Source organism: Loxodonta africana, chromosome 4 (assembly GCF_030014295.1).
Source record: "Loxodonta africana isolate mLoxAfr1 chromosome 4, mLoxAfr1.hap2, whole genome shotgun sequence".
NCBI lineage: Eukaryota > Metazoa > Chordata > Mammalia > Proboscidea > Elephantidae > Loxodonta > Loxodonta africana.
This window is the reverse complement of record NC_087345.1, coordinates 133,673,863-133,695,670: the sequence shown is the minus strand read 5'-3', so window position 1 is coordinate 133,695,670 and position 21,808 is coordinate 133,673,863. Positions and strand designations below refer to the sequence as shown.

General features: G+C 53.1%; 2 protein-coding genes across 2 annotated transcripts; both read left to right on the top strand.

The window, feature by feature from the left end:
* The first annotated feature begins 3,115 nt into the window (after positions 1-3,115).
* GPR162 (G protein-coupled receptor 162) lies at positions 3,116-7,458 on the top strand. The gene is made up of 4 exons (XM_003410650.3): positions 3,116-3,982; positions 4,792-4,981; positions 5,588-5,745; positions 6,022-7,458. The coding sequence occupies exons 1-4, from the start codon at positions 3,116-3,118 to the stop codon at positions 6,571-6,573; spliced, it is 1,767 nt and encodes a 588-aa protein (XP_003410698.1). The 3' UTR covers positions 6,574-7,458.
* Positions 7,459-7,600: 142 nt separating this feature from the next.
* On the top strand, positions 7,601-21,463 carry P3H3 (prolyl 3-hydroxylase 3). The gene is made up of 15 exons (XM_023549064.2): positions 7,601-8,176; positions 9,112-9,264; positions 9,583-9,787; positions 9,873-10,004; positions 10,486-10,622; positions 12,262-12,351; positions 13,253-13,305; positions 13,439-13,506; positions 13,620-13,744; positions 16,799-16,900; positions 18,564-18,714; positions 18,961-19,078; positions 19,180-19,255; positions 20,611-20,751; positions 20,924-21,463. Exons 1-15 carry the CDS (start codon positions 7,661-7,663, stop codon positions 21,086-21,088), a joined length of 2,232 nt encoding a protein of 743 aa, XP_023404832.2. The 5' UTR covers positions 7,601-7,660; the 3' UTR covers positions 21,089-21,463.
* The last annotated feature ends 345 nt before the right edge of the window (positions 21,464-21,808 follow it).

Here is a 21,808-nt window from a genome sequence, read left to right as displayed (position 1 = left end):
TCTATCAGGACCCATCCTCTCCGAAAAGTGGGGCTAATGCTGTGTGCACAGTCTTTGGGGGCTGGAGAGTGTGTGTGTGTGTGTGTGTGTGAGAGAGAGAGAGAGATAAACAGAGAAAGTGACATACTATCAGACGAAAGCTTCTCTGGATGCCAGGAATCTTCTGATCATTGTGATCAAACCAGAGGAGAGGTTGCCAGGCCTGCCCCAGAAAGGAGATGAAGTTACCCTGGAAAGGAAAAATTCCCTGGAGGCTGATTACCCACCTACCTACCCTAAAGGGCTGTGTATGTAAGGTTAAGGCTTTGTGGTAACATGTGTGTGATATCTGGGAGAGAGGCTAGGGGTTGTATGTGTACTACATTGTGTACGTGTATGATGGGGAGAAAGAACTTTGAGAAACTGCGTGTGAGTGCAAATTGTGTATCCCCAGCATAAGCGTGTGTTCCAGGAGGAGGAGCCTTTTGTGTATGTGTGTGCCCGTATCCTTTTAGACCGGTGTACACACACCCCCCACCCCACAAGCAGCCCCAGTTAGCATCACAGCAGCCCCTCACTCCCAACACACCTCCAGCACATGCCCACCTGAGCTCTACCCAAGGCACAGCCCTCACACAGATACACACAGTGACACACAGTGACACACCGTGACACACGCTTCCTCCTCCCTGAACAGCCAGCTCCTCAGTCCTGAGCAACACCAGCTGCCTCTTCGAGCTTGCCTTCGTGTTGAAAAACGGGATGGGGTGGGGGCAGGACACGACCATCTCACCCGCCATCCTTCTCGCCCCCGCCCCCAGGCTCCTTCTTTGCCCCTCCCCCTCCAAGTCACCTCTGTCCAGTTATCCGCCCTGCACTCCACTCCACCCCACCCCCCGAAAAGCTTTCCTTCTGTGCCCCTAACCCGGGCTACCAAACGGGGTGACCCCGGGAGAGAGAGGCCTCTAGAGACCTAGAGGGGCAGAGACCGAGTGAGAAGGGGCCGTGCCGGAGAGGCTGGGACTAAGGGGGGAGGAGGGAAGCCCAGAGGGAGGGAGAGAGGGAGGGAGGAGGGAGGACGGCGCGCTGGAGCCGGCAGGCGGCGGGAGTCCGAGCCAGCCGCCTCGGGAGTGCGGTCTCCATGGCAGTGCTAGGCGCAGCCAGAGGTAAGACGACCCCTACCCCAGCCCCCGGCTTCTCTTCCCGCACCCCAGCTGCCTCCTTTCCCCTCGGGTCAGCCCCTCCTCCAAGCCACCTGCTGTTTCTGCCCTGGAGAACACGGTGGGTGGCTGGAGGGAGGAGCCACCTGACCTTACCCCTTAACCCCGAAGGGCGAGGGACCCCTGTCGGCCCAGGAGCCCTCCAGATTCCCCCTCCCACCTTCCTCTGATCTCTTTCTGTCCTTCAGCTCCTTCTCTCTGTCCTTCACATCCTTCCTGCTTGCCTCCCTCCCTCTCGGACTCCCCATCTCTTCCTTCCTGAGCCCACCGGCTGGGCCTGAGTGGGGGTGGGTAGGAAGGAGTCCAGGGCTGTAGGGGAGGCTAGTGGGGGGGCCCGCACCTGACCAATTCCCTCCACCTCCCACTGGCTGGCCATTGCCATGGCAACTAGGGTGTACTGGGCTCCGGAGGGAAGACAAAGGTGGGGGGCGGACTAGGACCTCTTAGAGAAGGCAAGGGTCTGAGGCTCTTCCACAGGAAATAGACCCTCCCACTGCTGTACCCCATTTTCACCCTCACTTACTCCAAAGCCATTATGTCCATCCCCACAGCTCCCACTCTGTTCTGGGTGTCCGTAGCCCCGACCGAAGCTCAGCGTCACTAAAATCAGAACTGTCCTCCTTCCCATCATAGGAGAAACTGAGGCTCCAGGCCAGAAGAGGAAAAAAAATCAAGGTCTACCAGTGGGGGTCAGCACCTTACTGAATATTTGGCTTTTCTTGTTAGCCTCCCATTCCATGCTGCCTACCTGGAACCAACCCCTCCTCCCTTCAAAGCCTCCTCTCCAGAGGTCTCTGGGCTTTTCCTTCTATTTTCAGATACTACCACTTTGTCCCTTCTTTCTTTCTTTCTTTCTTCTTGTGCTCAAACTCTCCTCCTTCCCCCTAGATTCCCCTCTTTCCATTTCTGGATGCTTCTGATGTCAGCAGTTTCCCCGCCTTCGGGTTCCCTAGCCCCCCCTTCAGCCCTAGGTTCCTCTCTCCCATCTTCCCAGATCGCTGGGTAGGTGGAGGGTGATCTCCCTAGGCTTTGGGAAATGGGCCTGACCACAAAGATCACTGGTCCCAGGAGACTGGAAGGTTGGGAGGGGAGCCATAATACTGTATCCCAGGTCACTGTGAACCCTCAAGAAGAAACCAGTCCTGTGTGAAGGAGATTTCCTAGGGACATGAAGATAGGGGTCTCTGAGTGGTTCAAGTAGGAGATATTATAAGAAGAAACATGGGAGTGCCAGAGGGTGAAGAAGGGCTGAAAAAGGATGGGAGACAGGAAGGCAAGGATACCTTCTTTCTTGGAGGTCTGGAAGAGCAGGGCTCTTAACTGTGTAGGATCATCTGATTTAGAGGAAAGGGAATGTTCTGAATAACCCCATGGCCCCTAGTAATCTGTTATTTCTGTAGTTTCAAGAGAAGGGAGGGGGTACAAGAAGCCAGTTGGAGACCAACCCAGGCCCAGCCTCTGCCCTCCTGTTCCTTCATTTGTCTTCCTTGCAGCTTGTCCAGGTGGCTGAGCCCCACACCCAGAACCCCTTGGGGCATCCAGAAGATCCCCGACTGGTCAAGAATCAGAGGAAGAAGAGACCTGGAAATCCTGGCATGTCCCCCCAGCCAATCTCATAGTTGGGAAAGCAACCAGCTCGCCTTCCCTCCCGCCCCATCAACCACAGGGATACTTATGAAGAGCCCCACCCAATATGGAGGCTGAGGACTGCCTCTGCTGACCCCCAGCTTCCTTCCTTCCACACCTGACCTCAGCTGGGTCAGTCATGCAATGCTGAGCAGTGGGGTGGGCCTGGGGGCAGCCTGCCTCACCACAGGCCAAGGACTGTGGCCATCATGGGGGTGTGTGTGAGTGAGGCTCCTGGGTGAGATTAGCCCCCGCCCCCAGGAGTTTGAGGCAGGGGGGCCGAGGATAGGATGGCTCGGGGCGGGGCGGGGGCAGAGGAGGCCTCTCTGCGCTCCAACGCATTGTCCTGGCTGGCCTGTGGGCTGCTGGCACTGCTGGCCAATGCCTGGATCATCCTCAGCATCTCTGCCAAGCAGCAGAAGCACAAGCCACTGGAGTTGTTGCTCTGCTTCCTAGCAGGCACACACATACTCATGGCAGCTGTGCCTCTCACCACCTTTGCTGTAGTGCAGCTACGGCGCCAGGCTTCCTCTGACTATGACTGGAATGAGAGCATCTGCAAGGTCTTTGTGTCCACCTACTACACACTGGCCCTAGCCACCTGCTTCACAGTAGCCTCACTCTCCTACCATCGCATGTGGATGGTGCGTTGGCCCGTCAACTATCGCCTCAGCAATGCCAAGAAGCAGGCACTGCATGCAGTCATGGGCATCTGGATGGTCAGCTTCATCCTCTCCACACTGCCCTCCATCGGCTGGCACAACAACGGGGAGCGCTACTATGCCCGTGGCTGCCAGTTCATAGTCTCCAAGATTGGCCTTGGCTTTGGTGTCTGCTTCAGCCTCTTGCTACTTGGGGGCATTGTCATGGGGCTAGTCTGTGTGGCCATCACCTTCTACCAGACATTGTGGGCCCGGCCCCAGAGGGCTCAGCAGGCCCGGAGAGCAGGGGGTAGTGGTGGAGCCAAGGGGGGTGGGCCAGGGGGCTTGGGTACCCGGCCAGCCTTTGAGGTGCCAGCCATTGTGGTGGAGGATGCTCGAGGGAAGCGGCGATCCTCGCTGGACGGCTCTGAGTCTGCCAAGACATCCCTGCAGGTCACCAACTTAGTCAGCGCCATCGTCTTTCTCTATGACTCACTCACAGGGGTACCCATCTTGGTGAGATCGGGGTTCCCCTGCCCCTCCTGCCCTCCCCAATATCCAGGCCCCAGTATCATCACCTGGCCTCCACCTACATTTGCCATACAGTGGCTTCATCATCTCTCCTCCAGTCCCATCATCCGTCTTCTTTCCCTCTACCCATCTCCCACTCCATTTCTGAGCTCCCATCTCTATCATCTATCTTCTAGTTCCCACTACCCCATTGCCCAGCTCTATCATATGTTTTCTCGTTCCCACTACTCAACTCTATCATCCATCCTTCAGTTCCACTAGCCATCCTCCAGCTCCATCATCCATCCTTTAGTTCCATTAGCTGTCCTCCAGCTCCATCATCCATCCTTCAGTCCTACTACCTCTCCTCCAGCTCCATCATCCATCCTTCAGTTCCACTACTTAACCTCCAGCTCCATCATCTATCCTGCAGCTCCATTCTTCAGCCCCCCAGACCTATCATCCATCTGCCAAGCTCCATTCTCCATTTCCTAATTCCCTCCCATACCACCCAATCTCTCAGCACTCCTGTACAGAAACCCCATTAGCCCAGCTTTTTTGCATCCCCATCTATTCCCTATTCCTGGATTTCTCTGTCTTCAGGTTTCTGGAACCACCTCTGCTCTTTTCCCTCTTGACCCCAGGGCTTTGTCTCCAGCACTCTCTCTTGACCTTCCTCTGAATCAATCCCTTCTCTCTGTTCACCCTCTCTCCACCTTCAACTTTGCCTTCTTGCCCACCAGAAGCGCTACCAGGGCTAGGTGGCTCCCTGGCTTTGGGCTCTGACCCCGTGCCATTCCTCATTCTCCCACTAGGTGGTGAGCTTCTTCTCCCTTAAGTCCGACTCGGCTCCACCGTGGATGGTGTTGGCTGTGCTATGGTGCTCTATGGCACAGACGCTGCTGCTGCCCTCCTTCATCTGGTCCTGTGAGCGCTACCGCGCCGACGTACGCACCGTGTGGGAGCAGTGCGTGGCTATCATGTCCGAGGAGGATGGCGATGACGGTCAGAGGAGGGACTGGGCTTTTGCTTTTCTGGGCATTGACTCCCTCTTCTACCGCCTGTTGTTCTACTGCATCTGTTTGGGAAAGGGCTGCCCTGGACTGCCCCCTGCTGGACAGAGCCAGCGCCGCCCGTGGAATGACTCCGGGCTCCCCTTTCTCTAATCCTAATCAACACCCCCACGTGCATCCATTGCTTCCTTTGCCCCAAGGGTTCCCTTCACTGGCCTCGGCTTCCATATAGAAGCCCTCAATGCCACAGCTCTGCCCCCACCAGGCAGAGTTCCTTAGAAACAGTTCTAACACAAGCATAAAGGAAGGCTGTGACAGTAAGGGGGGCTAAGCTTCATTAGAGAGAACTCCAGCTGTACCGAGAGCCCTTGGAGGGGTGAGGTGGTAGTTGTTTCAATAAATAAGAATAGATAAATGTCCTCATTGATGAAGTACTGGGATTCAACATTGAGTGCAATAGATGCTAGCCATTCTTACGGCCCAGTTGGAGCTTACACACTAATGAGAACAGAAGGGTTCTCTTAGAGCTTATAAAGAAGTCAGGGCGCTGACTGTTTGCTGCCTGTAACCACCCTACTCTGCCCCTTTTCTTACCTAGATGGGGGCTGTGATGACTACGCAGACGGCCGAGTGTGCAAAGTTCGCTTTGATGCTAATGGAGCCACAGGACCAGGCTGCCTGGACCCCACCCAGGTGAAGCTGCTGCCTGGGAGGCATACGCTCTTTCCTCCTCTTGAGAGGGTCCACTACTTACAGGTATGGACTGGGGAATACACCTCTGACCTTGGGCATCCACTCACCACTTTGCTGCAGGCTTTGTTATCCGTCCTCAGGGCACCAAAGGGTGGGTGAAAGAAATGCATGGAAAGAGAGGCTCCCTTTCAGACCCTTCAGAACCAGGTTTGCCAGCTGCAGGATGTTTTACAAAAGTTCAAGGGAGTGGAACCACCTTGCAGAGGACCCACTTTGGTTCCCACCTCCGCCCCTTTGTGCTTTCAGTGCCCCCTAGGTCTGACCTGCTCCTTTCCCCAGGTCCCTCTGTCCCGCCGTCTGTCCCACGACGAGACCAACATCTTCTCTACCCCTCGGGCACCAGGCTCCTTCCTGCACAAGTGGTCATCCTCTGACGATATCCGGGTCCTCCCAGCCCAGAGCCGGGCCCTAGGAGGCCCTCCTGAATACCTAGGACGGCACCGCAGGCTGGAGGATGAGGAGAACGAGGAGGAGGCTGAAGGTGGAGGGCTGGCTAGCCTCCGTCAATTCCTGGAGGGTGGGGTTCTGGGGGCAGGTGGGGGACCCCTACGGGGTCCTGGCTTCTTCCGGGAGGAGATCACCACCTTCATTGATGAGACACCTCTGCCTTCTCCAGCTGCCTCACCAGGGCCCTCTCCTCAAAGGCCCAGGCCACTGGGCATTTCACCCCGCAGACTCTCCCTTGGATCCCCTGATAGTGGAGCCATTGGACTTCCTTTGGGGCTAAGTGCAGGGAGACGCTGCTCCCTGACAGGGGGTGAAGGGAGTGCCAGGGCTTGGGGAGGATCCTGGGGCCCAGGCAACCCCATCTTCCCCCAGCTGACCCTGTGAGCCCAAGTGGGCCTGCTGAACTCAGAGGCGGGGTCTGGGTGGGTAGCACCTTATTCTGGCCCTGAGCCTAGGGCAGCTGCCTCCAGACTTTTGGGTGATGGGCACTGGATCTGGAGCCCTGGAGCCCCTGTTGTCTCCTATCCATGTGACCAAATGCCCTACTCACCTTCTGTCATCCCTAGCAAAATGTATTAAAGTCTGAAGTGTCATGGAAACCTCTGTGTCCAGTGTACTGTGGTGGCAAAGAGTATGGTCAGAGGCATGAGGGGTGGAGTAGCTCATAGAGGACACAATGGATCAGGGGCAGTAGAGAGAGGCACAGAAAGACATATGAAGAAATTGTCACACAACTTCAAACACAGACATACACAGAGATAGGCTCATAAGAACATGTTGTGCTGAGGGAGAGGACTATGGGAAGATGATAGGTTTGCTGGTTTGGGATGTGAGTGACCTTTGTTCAGATTTGTGGAGGTGGTTTTAGAGTATGGCTCTATCCCCAATATCCTAACTCTCCTCCTTCCCCTATATCCATCCAGGTGCCCACTTTCTGGGCAGGAAAGGATTTGGGCCTGACCTGGCGTCAGGGGCCTGGAGTTTCCCTCTTCCATGCTGCATTCTAAAAGACCTTTCTCCAACGGTATAGGGGGAAGGCATCCACCCTCCTTTTCCTGAACCCAAGAGTTTAGTGAAGCACAACCCCAGTAGTTACCCCCACATCACCCTATCAGGGGCTTCAGGCTGGAGTTAGGGATTTCCAACAGGCTCCCCACCAGGCCTGCTCTAGTTCCCCACATTTTGCTCTCTTCTCTCCACTTTGTTTCCCATTTCACACTAGACCCACTTATCTTAAAGATAAGGCATCCAGGCTCCCTCTGACTTCTCTGTCTCTCACACTGGCCTCCCTCAAGGTTCGGTAATGGCCTCATCAGCTCTCTTTGGACTCGCTCATTCCCTCTCTCTCTTCCTCTCCCTCCTCCCATCCATCTCTCATTCCTTTCCCCTCCCTCCCCCTTCCCGCCTTTCCTCTCCCTCCCTCTCCGCTCCCCGCATTTCCCTTCGGCTGCGGGCCGTCGGCTCTGGCACCATGCTTCGGCTCCTTCGGTTGCTGTTGCTGCTGCTGCTGTTGCCTCCCCCGGGATCCCCTGAGCCCCCGGGGCCACCTGAGCCCCCAGGTCTGGCCCTGCTGTCCCCGGGGGCGCCTCCCCAGGCCCCGGACTTGCTCTACGCCGATGGGCTGCGCGCCTACGCAGCCGGGGCTTGGGCGCCGGCCGTGGCGCTGCTGCGGGAGGCGCTGCGGAGCCAGGAGGCGCTGGGCCGCACGCGGCGGGACTGCGGGGCACGCTGTGCGGCGGAGCCGGGGACTGCGCTCCCCGCCGTGCCCCTCAGCGCCCCCGGGCCCGAGTCCGGCCCGGGGCAAACGCCGGGTTCCTGGGAGCGGCCGCTCCTCCGCGCCGCGCTCCGCCGCGCCGAGTGCCTGACACAGTGCACAGCACGGAGGCTCGGCCCTGGGGGCGCGGCGCGGCTCCGCGTGGGGAGAGGGCTCCGGGACGCCTTCCGCCGCCGGGAGCCCTACAACTACCTGCAGAGGGCCTATTACCAGGTGCGGGCCGTACCCGGCCGCTGCAGGGTTCCAACCGCTACCCAAGTTGCTGTCCTACATGGAGTTCACCACAAGAGGGCGGAATGCTGGCACCGCGGACTCGGGTGGGGCTGTGGGGGCGTACGCTGCCCTCTACATTGAGTAGGTCCTACCCAGACCACGCCGAGTTCCTTTTGACAGAACGCAAAGGGAAAGCCTAGGGAGGGTGCCAGCAAAGTTCAAATGGGAGGGCGGTCACGAGGCGGGGCAGGAGTAGATTGAACATCGAGGGAAGGGGTCTGAAATTTCATTTTAGTCTACGTGGAGGTGAGCGCCCTTCCTTCCTAGGAATACAGCGGAGGGGGTGGGAGCGAAACTGGCCGGAGGACGGGAAGTTTAAGGAGAGTGGTTTGAGTGGGAGGTTCTGCTTGGGGCACGAGTGAGCCCTTTGAGAAGGTAAGATGAAGGGGGACTAAGCTGAAAGGCCCCTGAGGCCGGCTTTCCTTGGGGCGGGGGCGGGGCGGTGGATACTGCCCAGCTACTGGTTCTAGTAGCTCCTGCCTACGTGGCTGGGGAGGGGCGGGGAGGGGGGGGAGGCCGCGGGTTACACACACCTCAGCTCAGGGTCCTAGAGGTCTGCGGGTTTTGCTGGTCGCTCAGGTCTCCACTACTTAACTCACCTCACTGAGCCATCACTTCCACCTTGTTTCCCAAACTGAAGCCCATCTCCCACGCACTCCGAAGTCTTCAGGCACCCATTTCTTAGCTACCAGACTCCTGAGAGGTCCAGCGTGCTGGTTTCTAGGTGATCTGGAGGTTGGAGGGTGGGACTGTTCTGACTGACAAGCCTTCCATAAGGCTCCAGGGACAGTCCCAGAGTGTGTGAAGAGGCTGGTGACAGGGCAGAGGTCTGACACCCCCTCTCAGGGCACTGATTCTCTCATCCCTTCGCTCAGCTGAAAAAGTTGGACCTGGCAGCAGCTGCAGCACACACCTTCTTTGTAGCGAACCCAACGCACCTGCAAATGCGGGAGGACATAGCTAAGTACCGTCGCATGTCCGGAGTTCGGCCCCAGAGCTTCCGGGACCTGGAGACGCCCCCACACTGGGTGAGAGCCTCAGCATCAGCCCTGTCCTGTCCCCAGCTTTTGACTGGCTGAATACAAAGACCTCACTAGACAGTGACTGTGTGTAGTTTGGACATCGGGAGACCTGGATTCTGGTCCTGAGTGATCATGGATGAGGAGTCCCTCTCTGGGGCTTAGTTTCCATCCTAGAGGATCGCTAGAGCCCAGTGTTCTAACATTCTGATTCTCAGGCCCACTCCTGCCTTCCCCAGATGAGACCAACGCCCCATTCCCCTTCTACTTCCCAGCCCTGTCTGGCACCCCCCAGGATCTCAAGTGACTGACCACTCCTCCCAACAGGCAGCCTACGACGAGGGCCTGGAGCTGCTGGGACGCCAGGAGGCAGGACTGGCGCTGCCCAGGCTGGAGGAGGCCCTGCAGGAGAGCCTGGCCCAGATGGAGAGCTGCAGGGCTAGCTGTGAAGGGCCTGAGGAGCAACAAGGGGAGGAAGTTGAGGAGGTGGAAGGCACTGGGAGCCAGGGGGGTCTCTACGAGGCCATTGCAGGTAGGCGGCTGAGAGTGTGTGGGGATTCAGGGTGCCAGGGGAAGGAGCACACACAAGCATCATGGCTCTTGTGTGTCCCCTGCAGGGCACTGGATTCGGGTCCTGCAGTGCCGGCAGCGCTGTGTGGGGGACACGGCCACACGTCCTGGTCGCAGCTCTCCTGTCCCCAACTTCCTTCCCAGCCAGCTGAGGCAGCTGCACAAGGCCCATGCTCAGGGTCAGTTGGGGAAGGGTGGGCCCTGGAGGTGCCTGGGGTTGGAAATGGGAGGAGTGAATATTTTCCCCTGATGGCATCCTGAACCTTCTGTCCCCATCCCTCCCATCTGTCTCTGGATCTGTAGTTCTACTGTCAGGGTTCCGTGGGAACCACCACCGCAGGAGGACTCTAATTGCTCTCCTTCTTTGGCACCGTTGCGAAAAGCTCAGGAGATGGTCACAGGGCTCCTTCTGCCCTTGCTACTTCTCATCTTCCTTTATTTTTCCTCTCTTCCTCTTTGAACTCTCCCTAACTAAGGTATGTTTGAGTAAGCTTTTGAAAGAGGCAATGGATGAGCATGTCTGCCAGGTGGGAAGGGGGCTCTTGAATTGGTTGGCATTGGGAGACCATCTTCTCCAGTTATGCCTCTGTCCACCTGTCTCCGCCTCTACCCAAGGATCGTTGCTGTTCCTCCCATCCCACACTGTTACTCCATCTTCAGCAGGGAATCTGTCCCAGGCTATGGAAAATGTCCTGAGTGTCCTGCTCTTCTACCCGGAGGATGACGATGCCAAGAAGGCTCTGAAACAGTACCAGGCCCAGCTGGGAGAGCCGAGACGCGGCCTTGGGCCAAGAAAGGTAATCCCCTTCCTCACGTGCCGCCTGTGAAGTAACCCTAAATCAAACAAACGTACTTGAGAAGTAACTTGGACCTGAACCCAGCCCCCACATTCTGGTCTATCTTAGTTACCTGGTGCTGCTGTAACACAAATATCACAAGTGGGTGGCTTTGAAGAACAGAAACATTTTCTCACAGTTCCAGAGACTAAAAGTCCAAATCAGGGTCTCCACCATGGTGATCCCTTCCTTGTCAGTAGCACCGTTTCTTAGTTCCTTGGCTTGTAGAAGATCCTCACACGGAGCCTGCCTTACCACATGTGTGCATGCCTCTGTATCTAACCTGCTCTGTTTATAACTTAGAAGTGGTTAGATTGAGGATCCACCCTACACTGGCATGATCTCAGCTGATCTTTTTTATTACATTACATTATGGAAGGTGATATTATTTAGATTGCTAGGTGATTACATTTCATTGGATTATTTGTTGTTGTTAGGTGCCGTCGAGTCGATTCCGACTCATAGCGACCCTATGCACAACAGAATGAAACACACTGCGCCATCCTTACAATCGTTGTTATGCTTGAGCTTCTTGTTATAGCCACTGTGTCAATCCACCTCGTTGAGGGTCTTGCTCTTTTCCGCTGACCCTGTACTCTGCCAAGCATGATGTCCTTTCCCAGGGACTGATCCCTCCTGACAACATGTCCAAAGTATTTAAGACGCAGTCTCACCATCCTTGCCTCTAAGGAGCATTCTGGCCACACCTCTTCCAAGACAGATTTGTTCATTCTTTTGGCTGTCCATGGTATATTCAATATTCTTCGCCAACACCACAATTCAAAGGCGCCAACTCTTCTTTGGTCTTCCTTATTCATTGTCCAGCTTTCACATGCATATGACGTGATTGAAAATACCATGGCTTGGGTCAGGCGCACCTTAGTCTTCAGGGTGACATTACATTACACTACGTTACGTTATGTTATGTTACATTAGATGTAAGGTAGTTACATTAGATTACATCAACAGGTATTAAAAAAAAAAAGAAAAGTTGCCATCAAGTCGATTCCGACTTATAGTGACCCTATAGGACAGAGTAGAACTGTCCCATAGAGTTTCCAAGGAGCGCCTCGTGGATTAGAACTGCCGACCTCTTGGTTAGCAGCCATAGCACTTGACCACTACACCACCAGGGTTCCATTAACAGGTATAGGGGTTAGGATTCCAACACATATTTTGGGGGGACACAATTTAATTCATAACGTGATCTCTTACCTGAGCATGCTAGTCCCCAACCCCACATCTAGCATCTGACTTCTGTCTCAACTCCCTGCTCCCCACTTCAGGCTATACTTCTGAGTCCAACCGTCAACCTGTCTTCTTCCCCTAACCTTACTTCTGCCTGTCCCACCTTCTGCTCACACACACACACACGTGCACGCACACATATGCACTCACACACACCCCTCCACCCATTTGAACCCAGACACTTGGAATCTGCTGAGGGAGACAAGTTGAACCAAGAGGCACATGAAGGGTTTAGGGGCAGGCAGTTCCCCAGCACCGGGGGCTGCCCTGCTCTCCTCCAGCCTTAACTCCCCTGCCCCACTTAATTTCTTGTCTCACATCTTCCTCCTATCATCCAACTACCCCTCCTCAGGACATCCAGCGATTCATCCTGCGATCCCTGGGGGAGAAGAGGCAGCTCTACTATGCCATGGAGCACCTGGGAACCAGCTTCAAGGATCCTGTGAGTAACCCCCTTTTCTCCCATCACACCCCTTGCACCCCTCAGTGCTCCCAAGCAGGGCGATAATAGGAATGCCCACATTTATGTTACTTCAGTTTGCAACAGTGTTTCCCATTCTATAGCCCATCTGGTTTTTCCACAATCCTTCAAGGCTTGGAGGGGAGCCTGTCATCCCAGTTTTACAGGAACAGAAACAGTGCACCTGTAGTTAAGGGCAGTTTTGGGGTCATACAGGCCTGATTGTCACTCCCTACTCTGCCACTAATAAGCGCTGGACCTTAACATGCCCTAGCCTCAATTCCTTACCTGTAAAATTGGAATGCTCACACCTATCTCATAGGGCTGTCGAAACCATATCATTTGATATAAAGTATAGAAGGCTCTAAGAAGCCCTGGTGGCGCAACAGTTAAGCACTCAACTGCCAACCAAAAAGTTGGCGGTTCAAACCCACCCAGCAGCTCCGCTGGTTGAGGACCTGGTTAAGAGTGTGGACTCTGAAACTAGTTCACATCCCAACTCTGTCACTTACTGTGTGATCTTGGGCTTGTTACTTTACCTCTGGGTGTCTCAGGGTCCTCAGGTGTAGAATGGGCACATTACTGCTCTGTATTTCATAGGACTATTGTGACTATTAAATGATAAATTTCACTTCCATGTATAAGCTCTTAGAAGAGCACCTGGTAATAGTAAGTGCTATATAACTTGTTTTTGTTGTTATCATTACTATTATTATTACAGAGTTTGACCCAGAGCCCAGGTCCCTGATAGTGAGTCCAGGCATTTCCCCACCTCTGCCTTCCCCTCTGGAAGCAGACCCTTAATGTGATAGTTCAAAGTCTAATGTCAAGGAGTCCAAGGGCTGGATTTGGTGGGTGATGGAGTTTGTCCTGACTGTCTCAGGATCCCTGGACCCCAGAGGCTTTCATCCCTGAGGCACTTAGAGAAAAGCTCAGGTAGGAGATACCTTTTGGTGGGAGGGGCCTGACCTGAGCTGGAAGGTGGGAGAAGGTGTACTGGGAACTGGTTCTGGGAAGGATGGCTCTATACTGTCCTGTGCATCCACTGAGCATGTTTCTCACCCCTGAGAGAGGATCAGGAGAAGAGGCCTTGGGACCATGAGCCTCCACAGCCAAAGCCCTTGACCCACTGGAAGGGTGAGTTTCTGGAAGGATGGGAAGTAGGAGCCTGAGGGCCTAGGGCCTGCCTGGGACTGCTGGGCCCACTCTCAGGTGATGCCCAACTACCTCCACCCTGTCCTTCTCTCCAGACGTCCTTCTCCTGGAGGGAGTGACCCTGACCCAGGATGCGAGACAGCTGAATGGCTCAGAGCGAGCGGTGTTGGATGGGTTGCTCACCCCAGCAGAGTGTGGGGTGCTGCTGCAGCTGGCCAAGGTAAGAAGACTGATGAGTAGGTGACACAGTTGGTGTAGGGACCCTCAGGCACAGCTGCCTGCTTCCTGGCTCTTGGTCTGCACCTTCCCCCTGCCCTGCCCTGCTCTGACTCTCTAGCTAGGACTGTGCTTGCCGATGCCTCTCAGGGGTGGACAGGCTCCTTTTCCTCTTAATTTAGCTAACATGAAGTAGATATTATTTACAGAGGAATTTTGCTAATAAGTGTTAGGAGCAACAAAACAAAAAATGAAAGGCATAAAAATGGATGAGTTTGCAGGTAAGGATACTTGGTTAGCTGAGAGTTTAATTATTGGCTTGGGTGATTGCTTAGCAGACACACGGGCTCCTTTCCCATGCACTGCTTCCCCCATAGTTTGGATTGAATGACCACGTTCACCAGGTTGTCTACCCTTTTGTGAAGCTTAAGTCTTCAGTCCTCACTCTGGGCTAGTGTTCATTCTACACACATTCAGTGAGTACATGCTGTGTCCTAGAAACTACTAGGTTACGTGGAGAGGATGCAGACCCGGCCCTTTTGGAGCTCACTGTACAGAGAAGAAAACAGACATGGAGACATGTAATTAAAGTGGGTGATAAGTTTGATAAAAGAAGTATGTACTAATCCAAATCAACAAACAGAACAACCTGTTGCCACTGAGTCAATTCTGACTCATAGCAACCTTAGAGGACAGAGGAGAACTACCCCATAGGGTTTCCAAGGAGGGGCTGGTGGATTTGAGCTGCCAACCTTTTGGTTAGCAGCTGTATCACTTAACTACTGTGCCACCAGGGCTCCATTAATCAAAATAGAAGCACTAAAATGGAAAGTCCTAGAAGGCTTACCAGAGGGGGTAGCATTTGAGCTCCACCTTAAGGATGAGTTAACCAGGCAGAGAAGGGAAGGAAAGTCAGTCTAAGAAAGAGAACATGATGCATTCTGGGAACTGCAGTAGAATGTAGGGATTAAGAGCATGGGCCAGCTCCAGCCATTATTACCTGTGTGACCTTGGACAATTTATTTTAAGGTCTCTGAGCCTAGTCTCCTCATCTGTAAAATGAAGCTAGTGTTTTTGCCATGGCTGTTGTGGAGATTAAATGAATTAGTACATGGTAAAACTCTTAGAAAAATGTAATGCTCAGTAGGTGTTAGCTGTTTTGTTATCATCAGGCTGCAGTACAGGGGATGTGTGAGGAGGCCAGAGGTGTAGGCAGGGGAGAGAGATGGCAAAGGACCTTCTGTAGACACCAAAGAATTGGGCTTTATTTTTAGGTGATGGACAGCTAGTGAAGGATTTAAGGAGGAGTTGACTTTCATGGGGAGCCCTGGTGACACAGTGGTTAAGTGCTCAACCACTAACTGAAAGGTTGGCGGTTTAAACCCACCAGCTGCTCCACTGGAGAAAGATGTGGCAGTCTACTTCTGTAAAGATTACAGCCTTGGAAACCCCATGGGGGCAGCTCTACTCTGACTTACAGGGTCACTATGAGTTGGTTGGAAACCCTGGTGTAGTAGTTAAGAGCTACGGCTGCTAACTGAAAGCTGGGCAGTTCGAATCCACCAGGCGCTCCTTGGAAACTCTATGGGACAGTTATACTCTGTCCTATAGGGTTGCTATGAGTCAGAATTGACTCCACGGCAATGGGTTTGGTTTTTATTGGTTTAAGAGTTGGTCTGGTTTTGGGTTGGCTTTCATGTTCCTGCGTTAGATCCCTCTAGTGGCAGTGTGTAGAATGCAATGGGAGAGGAAAGACTAGAAGCAGGGGAGACTTGGGGTGAGTCAAGAGTGCCACTGCCATAGGTCAGTTCCCCATTTCAAAAAGATGGAGAGAAGGGGACAGATGAGAAGCATTTAGAAGATCAGAGACAGAAAAATCTATGTGGAAGATGATGAGAAGATGGAGTCAAGGCTAACTTCCTTTCTGTTCCTTGATTAAAAAAAAAAAATTTTTTTCTTTTTTTTTTTTTTTCACTAAGCTTATTCTGGTCTCAGGACTTTTGCAATTGCTGTTTCCTCTGCCCAGAGCATTTTTTCCTCAAATATTCAAGTGATTCCTTATCATCATTTGGTTTCAATTTAGACGTCACCTCTTTAATTAGCTGCCCCTGACCCCTCCCTGAGAACGCTCAAGGTTATAACCCTTAATATTTTCTTCATAGCATTTATCACCATCTGAATTGATCTTGTTCATTTATTTATTTACTTTTTAATTTCAAAATATAAGTTCCATGATAACAGGGACCTTTTCTTGTACACAATTATATCCCCGGTGCCTGGCACATAGTAGGTACTCAGTACAAATTTGTTGAATGACTTAGGTGACTAGGTCGTCTCTCAAAAATGAGGTTTGTGTATAGGGGTAACTAGGTAGTGGTACTTTAACTGAGATTCAAAAAGTAGAAAGAAGAATGGAGAGGGGGGAAGGGAATGATCCTAGTTTTAGACACCCAAATCAGGTGATGAGAGTCCTATACGTAGTTGGGTATTTGGGACTCAGCATCAAGAAGTGGTTGAAGCCATGGAGTCTGCGGGTTCACCAAGAAGGTGTCAAGTGGAAAGAGGCCAAAGAGTGATTACCCTGGCAGATGCTGTTTCCCCACCTTCCTGCCAAGACCTGGCCTGACTATCAAACTCCCTGTTAGGGGCCTATTGCTAGAGCGATTTCTCTATTCTTAGCTCATTTGTGAATCAGGGATGAATGATCAAGGTCTACCTGCTCCAGCCCCCAGCTCTGTCCCAGCCCCCAGCTGTCCTTATCCTCTAGAGACCCCTCCTCACTGTAGGAAGTTCTCCAGAGTTCTGTCCTCAGTCCCCTTGGTAAGTGGATGTCAAACCTTTACCAGAGTGACAATACAGACAACCGTGAAGATAGTCATTCTACGGGAAAGGGCAGGAGCTCAGGAAAAGGAGCCAAAAGAGGACTGGGATAGTGTCTGGCCACTTCCAAGAAGTGGAAAGGCCAGAGAGAAGGTCTGATAGTCCCATGGGCAGTGAGGTGGGCAGTAGCCTGAGGGCTGGGGAGAGTGACTCCTAAGTAAACTCCTTCCGCATTTAGGATGCAGCTGGGGCTGGAGCCAGATCTGGCTATCGTGGCCGCCGCTCCCCTCACACCCCCCATGAACGCTTCGAGGGGCTCACGGTGCTCAAGGCTGCACAGGTGAGAGGAGGCACCCATACCCTGGTCGGATACCCAGAACTGGGGAAGAGGGTATGCAGGATGCTGGGCACCAGGGCTTGGGCTTCCCTGTGGAGGAGTTCTCCTGGGACTCAGAGTAGTACCTGACTCCTATGTCCAAGGCTGGGGAAGAGGGTCTTCCAATACCTGGGGTCTGGGTTGTTGTCGTAGAGGTGATAGGAGAAGCAGTTTGGGCTGAGGAAGGGAGCTTGTTGCTGAGAGACTCCAAACCAGTGGTGGAGAGCCTGACATCACTAGGGTCTGTGGTGTCACCCAGTGCAGTAACTCATGGTGTCATCCCCCCATGGACCTCCTCCTGTACCAGACTGTACAGAATCCTTAGTAATGTTTTTTGTACTAACGTCACTCATAAATTGTTATCACTGAATGTAATGACGATAGTAATAACATATACAACTAGCAGAATTAAAATTATACTTTTAAATTACAATATCATACACACAGCCTGAATGTATTTCTATTTACATAGTTTCGTGTGGTTAAAGTGAAAATTCGGTAAGAAAATAATAGAACACTAAGTAAAAACATTTAAGAGCTACATCAAAATTATGCTCGTTTTAATGTTTAACTTTACTGTAACATGATATCCATTAATGGATTAGGTTTGCACAACCAATAACAGCCTAAATAATGTAGAAGTTGTAGACAAATGCATATGGAAATATATTCATAAATGAAATAATACCATAAAAATAAACAGAAACACATACACGAGCATTTCAACACTTAGTGAACATCTTGACTAAATATGTGATAAATACATTTGTAAATTGCTTAAATGTAATGTTTCGTATATCACATGAATGCTAACAACAGACTTGTTTTGTTACATCTCTCTATGTTGAATCACATTATTAGTTACAACATTATTGGTGACTGAGCAGAAGCTTTTTTTGATTTTTCTCCTTTTCCTTTCAGTACTACTTTATTCTCAAAGAAAGTTATTGATATAGGTTCACAAATACTAATCACCACAATATTATAGCTAAAACACCAGAAAATTTGACAAAGTCAGTGACTATAAAACAAACAAACCCATTGCCACCGAGTTGATTCCAACTCACAGTGAGCCTGTAGGACAGAGTAGAACTGCCACATATGGTTTCCAAGGAGCAGCTGGTGGATTTGAACTGCTGACCTTTTCGTTGGGAGCCCAACGCTTAACCGCTGGGCTCCTATAAAAACACTGGCGGCAACAAAAAACAACAGTGCGGGCTTGTAGCGCATGTAGACGAAACCATGTGATTGGAAGCATCGTTGTAATTGGGTAATAATGACAGCTTCGACTGGAGTGCATTAGAAGGTTCAAAAAGTAAATTAGCATAGAATTTTAGCCTTGTGGGTATATTGATACATGTAAGCTGGGCTTAAAAAAATGTTTTTGTTGTTATAACTAACTACAGAGATATTTTTATAAAAAATAATAAATTTCTGCTGAAATACTGCACAAAAATTTTGTTTTTCTCACTTTGGTGTCGCCCCCTCTGATAGTGTCACCCAGTGCGGTCTGCACCCCTCTAGTGATGCCACTGGTGGAGAGCAGGGGAAGTGGGGCAGGGGCTAGGACCGGGACCACCTCTCCATTGCTGCCTTCCTGTCCTGCCTTTCCTTTCGCCCCCTGCAGCTGGCCCGGTCCGGGACTGTGGGCCGTCAGGGTGCTAAGCTGCTTCTGGAAGTGAGTGAGCGTGTGCGGACCTTGACAGAGGCCTACTTCTCCCCGGAACGGCCCCTGCATCTGTCCTTCACACACCTAGTGTGCCGCAGCGCCATAGAAGGTAACTGCTGGGGACCCGAGCTGCTCCTCCCCAACCTCAGGCCCCTGTCTGGCACTATATACCATCAGCCCCCCAATCAGGATGGGCTTCAGTCCTTACTCCAGAAAGACTCCATCTCCCCTGCTCAGGTCGGGGCCTGGCTCCTCTCGCTAGCTGTGACCCCGGGAGCTGTAGGGGGATGAGCTCACAGGGGCGGTGGGTGAGCATGGGGCACCTAGGCACTCCCCAGGCTCCTTTGCTTCCTAGGAGAGCAAGAGCAGCGCATGGACTTGAGTCACCCAGTGCACGCAGACAACTGCGTCCTAGACCCTGACACCGGAGAGTGCTGGCGGGAGCCCCCAGCCTACACCTATCGTGACTACAGGTGGGCAGCCCCTCCAAGCTTCAGGCAGGTGGGCAGAGAGGGGTACCCCCCAGCAGGCCCAGGTGGGGGTCTCACTGGCTCCCGTCTTGCTCCCTACCCAGTGGAATCCTCTACCTCAACGATGACTTCCAGGGCGGGAACCTGTTCTTCACGGAGCCCAATGCCCTCACTGTCACGGTATGTGGGTGGGGGATATGGGGTGTGACCAGGAGCCAGCTGTGGGGTCAGGATTCAAAGCAGAAGGTTCCCAGAGGCAAATGCAGGGAAATGGTTGGGGACACCTTAACCCTTTCCCTTCTGGACCTCCAGTCCTCCTTGCCACTTCTCTGTGTTCAGGGGCCCGAAGCTGGGCTTCCCTGGCAGAGATTGATTAAGCCACAGCAGTAGACATCTAGTGGCCCCTCCTGACCTGCCTCAGTGTTTGCCTTGGCTCCTAAAGGAAGATTGGGGTGAAGCACGACCTGCAGGACCCTTCTAGGAGTCCCACGTCTCTGTTCTAGGGATTTGGGAAACTTGAAAATCCTCCTTCCTCCTCATAGCAGGATAAGCATAGTGGCTAGTAGCACACCTGCTGGGGGTCATCTAGACCTGGGTTCAGGTTTGGGCTCCTAACCTTTCTGAGGTTCAGTTTCCTAAATGGGAGTGATAATAATAGTACCTATTTTAAAGGGTTATTGCGAGAAGTAAATTAGGTAATGCACCTAAAAAAATGAGCCAGTGCCTGGCAATAACCAACAATTAATAAATGTTAGGTGTTCTTATTACTTTCTCCCTTTTCCTGGATCATGGCAAGTTCCAGGTAGAAACTAGGTGATAGAATTGGGTAGGTGGAGAGGGGCAGTGATTTCTAATTGCTTATTGCTCTGTCTTAGGCAATTACCTCCTTCCTCCCTTACCCCCAAAAAACAAAAACCAAATCCACTCCTGTTGAATCGATTCCGACTCATAGCGACCCTGTAGGACAGAGTAGAACTGCCCCATAGGGTTTCCAAGGCTGTAAATCTTTACGGAAGCAGACTGCCACATCTTTCTCACCAGGAGCGGCTGGTGGGTTCAAACCGCTGACCTTTCAGTTAGCAGCCAAGTGCTTAACCACTGTGTCACCAGGGCTCCTTTACCCTCCAGCTACTGATAATCCAGGCCCTCCTCGAGGTGAAAAAAATGTCTCGAAGATCCTTATCCCCTTCTGCCCAGGGCCTGGCACTGCACCCACACCCTCAGATTGCTTCACACCCTGGTTCAAGAGGTTGAAAATTTAGGACACCTGGGGAGGAGGGCAGACCAACTGGAGGCCCCTTCTCCCTATGGCTTCCAACTCCCCTAGCCTTATTCTGGGGTTTTTGCTACCCAGATTGAGGCTGATTTCCCATTTGCCTCAAGCTGGTGCCTGAATTAAGAAGTGGCAAGTGATGGTCAAGAGAGTAGGCCCTCTCTGTGCACCCCTTGCCCCCATCCCACCCTGCTCTCGCGAACAAGAGCTGAGCTCTCTGAGAGGGCCCATTCCTGGGGCTGAACCTGCCCTTCCCCCTCAGGCTCAGGTTCGCCCTCGCTGTGGACGCCTCGTGGCCTTCAGTTCTGGTGGGGAGAATCCCCATGGTGTATGGGCCGTGACTCGAGGACGGCGCTGCGCCTTGGCACTGTGGCACACATGGGCGCCTGAGCACAGGGAGCAGGTGAGGGGTTGCTGGGGTAGGAAGAGATGTGGGTTCTCCTGGATATGAAGGGTGGGCAGGCAATGTGGAGAACACTCACAGGTGAGGGGCAGGGGCTGGCATGTCCCAGGGAGGGTCCTTGGGACAGGGTGGACTGTAGGAGATTGGCTCAGACTCTCCCACCACCCGCTAGGAGTGGGCAGAGGCCAAGGAGCTGCTGCAGGAGCCAAAGGACACTGAGGAAGAGGAGGAGGAGGAAATGCCCAGCAGAGACCCCTCCCCAGAGCCCCCCAGCCACAGGCTTCAGCGGGTACAAGACAAGGCTGGGAAGCCGCCTCGGGTCCGGGAGGAGCTGTGAAGGGCTGCACCAGCTCCTTGAGGATGTGACCACCTAAAGTGTGAAGGGCCACCTCGATGCCAAGACCAACTGGAAGCCCCATGTGACATCAGGAGCAGACGGCGAGCGCTGTCCGTGCACTCCCATCATCTTGGGATCCACAAGGGCCGCCCCAGTCGAGGCCTCAGAGGAAACTGCACAGACTAGCCCAGAGCTCACCAGGCCTGGCCCCAGCTGACCAGCCTTCAGTTCTGGGACAGACAGAGGACACCATGCTTGCCTGAACAGAAATGGCAAGAGGCAGGGGACTGACTGCTTGAAATGAGGAGGATGGGAGGGGAAGGATAACCCTGCTTCCCTCCCAGCTGGTGCAATAAAGAACATGCAGATCCATCAGCCAGGGGCCCGACTGAGTGTGTCACGGGTTCTGTGATTGCTGAAGGTGGGGGTGACTGTGGCTGGCCTGGGAGGAGACAGGTGTCTTGGGCCTCCCAGAGGTGGGGCCATTCAAGCTTGAGATTTGTCAGGGAAATCTCGGCCACCTGCTCCCCTCATGCAAATGCACCCAAGGCCCTGACAGCTGCTCCTTGAGCCTCCACCTCTAAGCCCTGTCTTCCCTCTCTGAGCTTGACCAAGGCTTGGGGCAGCCAGACCCCTCTGGCTTCTGCCGTCACAGCCCCAGCAGGGCCCTGTGAGTCATGGAAGCAAAGAGGGGGCTCCCCAGATTGGGAACGGGGGATG

Bases quoted from the DNA above. Each gene is read 5' to 3' on its own strand.
- GPR162 (XM_003410650.3), top strand. From the start codon at position 3,116: ATGGCTCGGGGCGGGGCGGGGGCAGAGGAGGCCTCTCTGCGCTCCAAC. The intron at 4,982-5,587 runs GTCAGAGGAGGG...TTTCTTACCTAG, and splicing joins CGAGGAGGATGGCGATGACG to ATGGGGGCTGTGATGACTAC. The intron at 5,746-6,021 runs GTATGGACTGGG...TCCTTTCCCCAG, and splicing joins AGAGGGTCCACTACTTACAG to GTCCCTCTGTCCCGCCGTCT.
- P3H3 (XM_023549064.2), top strand. From the start codon at position 7,661: ATGCTTCGGCTCCTTCGGTTGCTGTTGCTGCTGCTGCTGTTGCCTCCC. The intron at 19,256-20,610 runs GTATGTGGGTGG...CTTCCCCCTCAG, and splicing joins CCAATGCCCTCACTGTCACG to GCTCAGGTTCGCCCTCGCTG. The intron at 20,752-20,923 runs GTGAGGGGTTGC...ACCACCCGCTAG, and splicing joins CGCCTGAGCACAGGGAGCAG to GAGTGGGCAGAGGCCAAGGA.